Below are 10,147 nucleotides of genomic sequence, written 5' to 3' on the forward strand. Positions count from 1 at the left end.
AATTTTGATATTTTAGTTCGTCTTACAGAGGGATTTTCTCTCATTTAGTTGCAAGTATATATACATCTTGAATATAATGCAAAAGTCACTAAGTAGTAAATCTACCTTCAGTGGCATAGAATATCAAAAGAAAGTAAAGAATATACAAGACAGAAGAAGGTAGTACAAAAAAATAGAAAGTATTTCAGCCTATATAACAAAGCACACGACACACTTCACTGCAAACTTAGTATCACATACTATAGACATTGGCAGAAGAACGCGAATATTTTCTACAAACCTTCTCTAAACTACGCCATTTTGTCTATTAATGAATTCATGCAGTTCTCAATGCCAAACAAAACACATAGTTTTATCTTAGTTGTGGGATATAATTATTATAAGTCACGATTTATACGCATCTATTCTGCAAAAAAAAAAAAGGAGAAAAGTTACGTATGTGTAATCCCCTTATCTTTTTTTTTCAATAATACGACTCCGTTTCAGCTGCCGTTGTTTCTAACAATACACGATCATTACAAATTGTATTGATAATCAATATCTGATAGCCAATAGAACATAACAATGTTCCTCCCGCGCATTTTCTTTCCCCTGGGACTTTTTTTATGGCGTTTCCCGCAAGTCGTATCGTGAATGAATGGATTCAGTGTGACGTCACAAATTCCAAGCAAAGTGAAAACTGTTTCAAAAAGTGGAAGCAAGATTCAAGACAGGTACAAAACGGTACAGTATGACAAAATGAACATCCATCGATATCTCCATTATATACTTCAAAAGCGGTTTTCTGTGCTATTTCTTTTTCTTGCGTTGTTGTTGTTTTTGTTTAAATGGCGTCTAGCACTCAAGATTGAGTATTTACGCGTTGAATAGGATGTGTAGTTTCTTCTCAAGTCACTTGTGACAGCACTTTGCTGGTGTACGACTTTTGAAGTATAGGTCCCTCCTGCAAGAGACTGGGGCGGAGTGGTGTGGGTTATTCGCGAGCCATTCCTTGACCCCCAGATATACCTTCCCACTCCTGAAAACAAGAATAAGAAATGAGAGGAACAAGAAATTATACATTGACATCAGAATGTAAATGTAAATCATATCAAGACAATTAAGACGCTGTATATGAGGCCTGTATAATTGAACAATTTAATGTGAGTGGCTTGTGCACATTTTCCTGAAGCAAAAAGTTTATGGTGGGAATGGAAACAGATGTAGGTATATACATACATTTTTTTTCATTATTTGGTGTCATTAATTATAGAAGCATAAGTGAAATACTAGTTCTAGGTTTGTAGGTTTGGATCAGTGGATGGGCTGATCAACATACAGTCCCCTTCGTGAAGCAATAATAAACATAAATATTAGATGAAAACACAAATTTTGCAACACCATATCGTTGTGGAGCACATTGTAGATTGAAGATGATAAGTTCACGCTATATCAATACGCTGTCAATGCTCTTGTCATTGTCTATAGATAAATAGATTAAACGCGTGGCATCGTGTCCCCGTCCACTGGATGAACCATAATTTTGAGTTAATCGATGTGGCCATATTGTTTATCGGTGTTGTGTTTGTCTGTGTGCGCGTGTGCTTGCTTGTCACTCACTACACTAAGTCCAGCAGGTCAAAAAGACTGGAAAAAATAATAATTGCATCTCTTAAAAATGATCAATAGTGCTGGTGCTGACTTACCAACCGTTCCTGGACTAGTGAACAGAGCGTGCAGAACCAAATAAGGAGCAGGTCATTCGTGTAGGACCCCTGCAGAAAACAAAATTGAGAAGCAGGCATGATTATGCATTCGAACAGTATATATATTTTTTATTACTCACTTCTTTGTAGGGTTTTTCCATTCCCAAGATAGAAAAGCAAAAGTCATGCTTTGTTTAAAAGAAATGGTATGTATACAGATTACACAAGGGAGAAGATCTGGAGAGAAAATATTCGAATGAAAATGATGTGGGATCGACATGACAGAGGGTCAGCGGCAGCTCAGTGTGCAGGCTCCATTATTACAGAGCAGACCAATCTACACACAATGTTTCTGGACTTCAAAATAAGATATCAACCAATGCATGCAGACAAATACGATTTTACTGATGAATTATACGACGTTCTTCAAACCTCCTAAACACAACGATAAGAAAGCAACACCTTTATGCAAAAATAACTGTCATAAAATGTGTTGCCAAGTCCAATATAACGCAATGTATGTAATTGTTTCAATCATTTCAAACCGTTTCACGTCATAAGTGGTCAAATTAGCATTCCTTTTTTTTTGGGGGGGGGGGGGAAATAAAGTGTTCCCTGCAAAAGCACACGTATAATAAGACGCACGGAAACATATATTATGATTAGTCCTCTCATTTTAAATGATTACAGGCACCTTGTTGATAGCTTTAAGAGGCATCCAGCCTTATTGCAAAGCAATCTTTAGCAGTGGTTGATGGGTAATTTTGCGCGTATACAATATTCATGTTATGCATTGAATATAAAGTGATTTCTGCATTTATTCTTTCTGACTAAAGTATATTAAGGTACTTTCGCAGTTAATCACAGCTCAGCCATACTCCTCCTCCTCTTTCTTCTATGGGTACGTCCTTGCTAAAAACTAAGATATTGACAGATGATGAAGCAAAAGAAAGGAAAATGCCGCCTAACTCTCTTGCTAGCTATTTCAATTATCTTCCCCTCCCCGTACCTAAATAAATCAAATCAATATATAGTTAATACACTGTAGTGAAGCTTAAATGGCGCAAATAAACAAATAAGATAAATAAATTGAAATGATCTCAGCAACTTGCTTCCTCAGTGTTATTAGTTTTGTTCAGTTATTAGTTTTATTGTCCACTAGGAGGCTGCAATATACAATCTTGGCTTTTCAGCACGTCTCCTCCCTTTTTTTATATTAATTCGATATCATTAGAAAGTGAAGCTTATCATTGCTAATTTCACCTTCTCCTCGTTACTGTATCGTATATATGAATATTGTGTAATTATGGGTAGGCCTATGATGTTTTGTATTGTTTGGAGATGAAATGAAAATGAAATAAATTGATAATAAGATGACAACTTACATCAATCCCCTTCGCTTCTCTTGTCTTCCCCCTTATCGTGGTCATAGACCAGAGTCCCACACATCCCAGCATTGACAGGCAGCCGTACAGGACGCAGCTCTCCCCGACCGACTCCGCGTTCTTGCCCGCCGTGTAGCAGGGCGCGAGGTAAGTAATCACGCAGATTCCGATGTTGGCAAAGCAGCCAAAGGTGCCGTTTTTCCATTCACCCATATTTGCAGAGATTTTGTCTTGCTTTTCCTCTTGTTTTTTTTTTTTTTTCAATTTGTTATATTCCCGAGGGATTACTATATTTTCCAATAGCACATAAGATAAGAGATGGCTATATCCAATTTGAAGTCCACGCGCGCAGAGTGCAGGGAGAGAACGACAACTTGGTCTTGGAAAGTAAGACCCTGCAAGCCACACAAAAATTGGGAGAGTGGTCCACAAACGACAGTGTTTCTCTGATGAGAAGAGGATTTAAGAAAAGAGAGGGGGAGGAGAGAGAAGAGGAACGAATGGTTCATTTTTGTTGGGGGTGGGGTGGGGAGTCTCGTGTAATGAATGAAGGATTGTTGAAATACGGAGTCTGATTGGTCGGCCATTCTTTCCCCGGCTTACTTCGGCGTCGCGTGTTGTCAATGGAAACGTGGATACGGTCAAGGACGATTCACGACAGTAATCGATCGCTGTTGAGGAATTGTTGTCACGATCTAGGGAAATACTTTATTGGTGGGTCTTCACGTCCGATACGCATTATCGCTCCTCCCCCATCTCCGACACTCGGAAAGCAACGAAAATGTGTGCAATAAACCAGTGAATGCAATGATGATTTATAATTAAAGGGTCTAGGTATTTCAGTTTGTAAATGGCTTGCCACTGACTGACTGACCTATAAAGACTGAAAACTTGTTATTTTTTCCATAATCAACGATGCTGTTAGAATTAAAGGCTATAAAGTTATCATTTATCAATTATTTTGCAGGTACAAATATTTCTGTGATTATGATATGCAAGTGTACAATCAATTTTTAAAGAACAGAGGATGTGCATATCATAATCAACCTAATACGCTAAAAGAGTTCCCTATTATGAACTCTAAAATTGGAAAGAGGAGAGTCAAGTTAAGACCATGAAAATGAAGAGTTGTATTTATGTACTTTTTATTTATTCGCGACATACTTCAACAGGGACATTTCGTCTAATTCTGCTGGTATCCGCAGCAGACCTACTTTTCAATTCAGCCCTGTATACAGTATACATTATCAAAATAAAAACAAACCCAACGAAACGCAAAATTTATCCAGTATATAAGAATAGCTCTTTATATAAACAGTAGTGAGTACAAAGTCGGTACCAGCTTACAATATGCAAATCAACAGAATACAGTATCAAAGACATTATTTTAGTTGTGCTTGGGGCAGACTGTATAATCGCATTACCAGTAGATACTACATCTAATATCGTATATATAAATATATTTCAGTTCAGTTCAAATTTCAGTTCAAATCTATTTCATATTTCCATTTTCTCAATGATGACATTACAAAACTATTGACAACAAAACAAGAGTACAAAATATATACAATCATGTCTTTTGATTGTAGAAGAAAAAGAAAAAGAAAATATACTTGACACAAATGTACATGGTCACATCGTATGAAAATGTCACTAGTAAGTATAAGAAATATGATGGGGCCTACATTAAAGCTTTAAAGCTTGTAAAACTGTAGGTTCCCGAGTTCATAGGCATATAATTTTACACGGAGAACGGATATGTTTGTCTTGACCAACTAAAATTACACCAGTACAAAAAAAAAAAGATGAGTAATAAACTAATGAACCACATAGATATCGCACAAACCAGACTGCATACAAATCTCGCAGTGTTTGAATAACAAAAAATGCTGTATTATTAAAAGATGTATCGGTACCATGAAATAACTTAAGTAACTTGGTGCTGCGGACAAGGACAAAAGACTGGGAGCATAAAAAGGTTGCTAAAGGCTTGGTAGTGTGTATCCACTAAGTAATAACTGTTTTAATTTGCGTTTGAAGGTGAATAAAGATAAGGAAGAAGTGATATCTAGAGGGAGATCATTCCAATATCTGGGTCCAGTAAATATAATTGTCTTCTTTGCAAAAATAGTGCGAGTACGGGGAAGGTGATAGGCGTCACTCTGGCGAGTGGGATAACAGTGGATAGAACGATTTCTTTTGAACATGTGGATAAAAACAGATGGTAATTCATTAGTTGTTAGTTTATACATGAAAATTCCGAGATTATAATAATATAAGTCTGAAATTTTCAGAATTCTGTTTTGATGGAAAAAACAATTGGTATGGGCAAAATATCCGGCGTGGTTTATTATCTATATGTATATTTCTGATCAAAAGTTTTAGTGTCAGTTTGATTTTATTGCTGCATTTAGATGAAAATTATACATTAATTAAAGGCACATATACTATCTGAACAAAAAAAAAACCCACAACAACTATCCACATGATGAATTTGCAGTGTAATGATCACGATGATTTTAGAACCATTTTGATGAGAGAAGTCAATGGTACACTATAAATTTCCAGTTTGAGAGAGAAGAGAAAAATTCAAGTCTTCTATCTATATATTTCAAGCAGGTGCTTGATAGTGATGGCAGCCTCAGGAAAAAAAAAACATTCACAGAAATGCGCAATTTGCCCTTGAATTTTGTCTTGTGCTATATACCTTACAGTGCCTTATAAACGAAAAGAAGAAGCAACGTGAAAGGCTATTACGAAAGTGTGCAGAGTGGTGAATTAGATGCGTTATGTGCAATATCTTATTTGATATGTGCTTCTATTCATCACTACAGATCAATGAAAATGTATTGCACGTGTGTATCATTATTATCATTGTGTACAATTACAATGTATGCGCATATGAACGTGATTGTGCGTGTATGTTTTAGTGGTCGTTCATAAGTACTCGTGCCTTTGGACCTAATGGTAAGTGGTTATGAGTATTCATGCTATAGTTCATATCGTAAGGTTGTTTGTGTGTGAGTGTGTTGTGTGTTGTGTGTTGTGTGTGTGTGTGTGTGTGTGTGTGTGTGTGTGTGTGTGTGTGTGTGTGTGTGTGTGCATGTTATGTATGTGTGTGAATATGTTGGTATGATAAACAGATTGGTAAAAATGAATATTATAGTCGCTGTATCTATTATCTTCTTTTACTACTTATGTAATACTTTTTTCCTTCTTTTACAGCTATACTGCCGGAATTATAATTGTTACCATAAACTAATTTATAAGTTATGAAGCTCTTATTGCGATTTCATATAATTTCCCCGCTTTTTTTCACCTATATGTACAGCTACAATATCACCACTACCAAGCGGTAAAGGTTGTTTAAAAATGATGTCAGGTGCGTTTATCAGTGTAATACAATCACAGCAAACAAGACTATATGAAATTGAACTCGTGCAGTCATGGCTTGTCGAGCTAATTATATCGAATATATAATATTTGATAATGACAGTCATTAACCAGTGTCTGTATATGCCAATCAGCGTTTCTTCCGACTGATAATTATTGATAATTTATGGCTGAGTTAAAGAGTTAATAGCTACCCGATTACCGGCTGTCATACTTATAAATGTGTTTGTTCAGCTTTGATTTGTATTTGTTCTCCTCTCAATACATTTTCCAACAATATTATTTATCTGTATGAAAAATGAGATATCTTGATTGCACCACACTACAGATGAAATACACGACAAATTAAGCTATAAGTCTTGTCTCTCCCTGACTTCTTAGGCAGGGAAGTGAATTCCAATTTTGTGAAAGCTTTGTGTATTATATACACGCACGAGACACTGCATGGCAAAGAAACATAATTATCATAGCTATAACATTAATTCCATAAGAACTCATGTTTAAAGTGCATGGCCGTGCATTACTTGAGCCAAACTAATGAAGGTCATACACGTCTAACCAATTAAAATGAAATATATGTCATTTAAGATTATTATTGACCAATAATAACAATGTCCGTATAGGGACTATTATATCGAACTGCTACACACAAGCTTACTTGTATAATATATTTGATATATTTTGTTTATAAGTTTGTGTGCGAAAATTATGATTGTGAAATGAAGATTATGTTTAATTTTCCATAGCAGTTTTTCCAATTTGTTTCATGTACAAGTGTATTTCATTAATTTTGAAATTTTGCTCATCAGGTGTTATTTTTTATAATGATTGTTTGGTTTACATGTTAATCTAAGAATGATTGCGTGATTATGTATGATATTACAAAATGAAAATGTACAAAATTCTGCAATTCAGCCATATCAATGGCTGCAAATGTTTTTTTTTAATAAACCATTACCATTACATCATATTGTGATACATCACATGAATAATCACGTGACTTATTGCATAATTACACAATGTTATGATCACATTTAAACACTATAGTAAATTAGTGAATGTGATTTGTGAATACAAAATGCAAACTTTTCTGAAGTGACCGGTGGGGTTGTTTATCAAACTGGTTTAATTGCTATTAGTGGTTATGATCATTACAAACTAAACAAGCGATAGTTGTGTTTCCCTAACAAGAAGGCAAAAGTATTAGTATAGGCTCTTGCGTTACGCATAATTTGTTTCACAGAATGCAATGGAAATTGATATCGATTCAATGTGAAACAGGATTTAAAATGAGAACCTTTTGTGCAAACGATAGTGAGTGTATCTCCGGTAATTTGCATATGATGTGAATTGTTATTGTTGTGCTCAAGTTCTGTTTCATCGCATCATATCTCTTTTTATGCCGCAGTATATCAACGCTCGTTTTATACAGTGATCCGTTTCAATTTATTTCACTTCATTTAACAATTAATGAACTGTACTAGATGCATATCGACAAAACCCGGCACACTGTTATTCAGTGTCAATGCCAAACAAACTGAACGGATCAAACAGGTTTAATTTCACAAATGTCAGTTTGCTCTATCTTAAGCCTATCTATATACAATTTAAAGATCTATTCGTCTATAAGTTGTACAAATCTCATGCACCACTCGCCTCCCTTGTTTCCTCCATAGAATTATAGTCACTGTTGGAAGAAATATCGCCCCCCCCCCCGGCCCCCTGCGAACGGTTTCAACAGTATTCAACTATTTCTGTCAACAAACTGGGTCATGGCAAGATCACCGTCTCATAATGAAGTAGCGACCCTAGCACCATGGCGATAGCGCTAACAAAGATATCCCTATTCATTAGCCCCATGATTTTTTGCCCTTACTTCAACGCTGACGAACTGAAATTTTGGTGCGATTGTTTGCGCGGGAAAAATGCGAGTGTTTTTCAGGAGTGTTTGCCCTATTGCCATGACAACAGCACGCCATAAAACGGAAGAAACAAAATGCGGAGTATTGACATATTTCTGTATACGCGAAACCATAAAGAGGCTATTCGAATCACAATGGCAGCCACGACCATAAATAATCACGCTTACTCTCAGTTCGATATTATGGGGTATAGGATTTATTAAAGAGCTGCATTGTTTTTCCGTCGCATATACGATCCGGGAATGGTTGTACAGGAATGAATATAGGGTATGATGTGGTGATGATTATCACAGCGTGATATACATAATAAACCGTATATGTACAGAGCATACCCATTATGTTTACATATAGGCCTAAATATTGCATGCTGAAGTAAGTATCGAGTAATATAGAGTTAAGTAAAATGCAACACAATGATATTGTTCATGTTTCTTACATTTCTCATTATTTTCTACAATCCAGTGATATTCTCCATTTTACATTATTTACTATTACATATACACACACACACATACACACACAGAGACATATAAACGTTTATAGATATACCATACACAATTTAGATACATAGATAGATAGGAAGATAGATAGATAGATAGATAGATGGATGGATAGATAGATAGATAGATAGATAGATATTGGAATGAAATTGAACAAATAGTGAAAACATATGATTTTGATAATATATTACAAATAATCTTTGATGCTACAGTAACGAGTGCATTGTCATTTAAAAGATGTAGTAATTTTCTCCGGGCGCAAGGTGCCCCCCCCCCCCCCCCCGGAACCGCCACTGGCTCGTGCTTGACTTGTCCCTCGCAGAGATGCTAATGATACTTTTTTTTTGATAGATTTTTAATTTTTTCCTCTTGGCATATGATATATTCACAATAAACAAAACATTAATGCCTTCATGAAATGATTACATTATACAACAGAGGATTATCGATACAGAATACAAAGTCAATTAAAAAAAAGCACACACACACCTCATTTTGTCGAAAACAGTCCCTTATTGTTCTACTCAATTTAACATTTCCCCTTAATCATTAAAAAAATCACATTATACCCTAAAAAAATCAAATCAGTATGCATAATATATTACACATAATCATGTATCATTTTGTCCATATCAAGCAGCCTGTAATCAAAATTAAGGAAGGTGAGAAATCATACCCCTCCCCCCCCCCCCCCCACCCACTCACCGACCCACCCCTCTAGTAGTACGTCAGCTACCGTCTGATCAAAGAGATTTTTTACAACCCTATAAAATCTCTGTGGAGTGGTCCTGACATGATAATCTGTATTAGCGCCCTCTACTGATTAATGTTATGTACCCTGGCTGCGCTCGTGACTGTGAGAACGTTGAAGAAATTGCAGTAAAAAAAAAAAAAAAAAAAAAAAAAACCTAGTTGACATTATTTGTAACTGTTTTATCCTGTCAATTACACCTGCTGCACTAGAATTTTCTCCCATCATCTGTTGATTGATGTTCATTTTGTAACACTGAGATATTTCCCAAAGGACTTGCAGTATTTTGGGGTCTATTATACAGCAATATCAAACATTGATATTATGTGCAGGTATTCTTTATTTTCTGTTCAAATATTGCACAATATTTGCTAATTGCTAATTTGATTATTGATCAGCAAATTGTGTGAAAAAAAAAGTCATCGCTGACTTTTGGGTATCTCATTGTGCTATAATAGACGATGTTCAAATGATGTCACTGTATCTACCAGACTATTGTATCATTCTGCAA

The 10,147-nt window shown here is 35.6% G+C and overlaps 1 protein-coding gene across 1 annotated transcript; it reads right to left on the reverse strand.

The window, feature by feature from the left end:
- Positions 1-973: 973 nt before the first annotated feature.
- LOC139710770 (uncharacterized) lies at positions 974-3,283 on the reverse strand. Its single transcript, XM_071622688.1, has 3 exons — positions 3,071-3,283; positions 1,686-1,754; positions 974-1,018 (listed from the first exon to the last, which is right to left on the reverse strand). The coding sequence occupies exons 1-3, from the start codon at positions 3,281-3,283 to the stop codon at positions 974-976; spliced, it is 327 nt and encodes a 108-aa protein (XP_071478789.1).
- Between the last annotated feature and the right edge of the window lie 6,864 nt (positions 3,284-10,147).

This window comes from Diadema antillarum, unplaced genomic scaffold (genome assembly GCF_040938485.1).
Source record: "Diadema antillarum isolate AM-2024a unplaced genomic scaffold, OU_Dant_1.0 seq00001560_RagTag, whole genome shotgun sequence".
Classification (NCBI taxonomy): domain Eukaryota; kingdom Metazoa; phylum Echinodermata; class Echinoidea; order Diadematoida; family Diadematidae; genus Diadema; species Diadema antillarum.

Bases quoted from the DNA above. Each gene is read 5' to 3' on its own strand.
- LOC139710770 (XM_071622688.1), bottom strand. From the start codon at position 3,283: ATGGGTGAATGGAAAAACGGCACCTTTGGCTGCTTTGCCAACATCGGA. The intron at 1,755-3,070 runs GTAAGTTGTCAT...TGTTTTCTGCAG, and splicing joins GAGAAGCGAAGGGGATTGAT to GGGTCCTACACGAATGACCT. The intron at 1,019-1,685 runs GTAAGTCAGCAC...TCTTGTTTTCAG, and splicing joins CACTAGTCCAGGAACGGTTG to GAGTGGGAAGGTATATCTGG.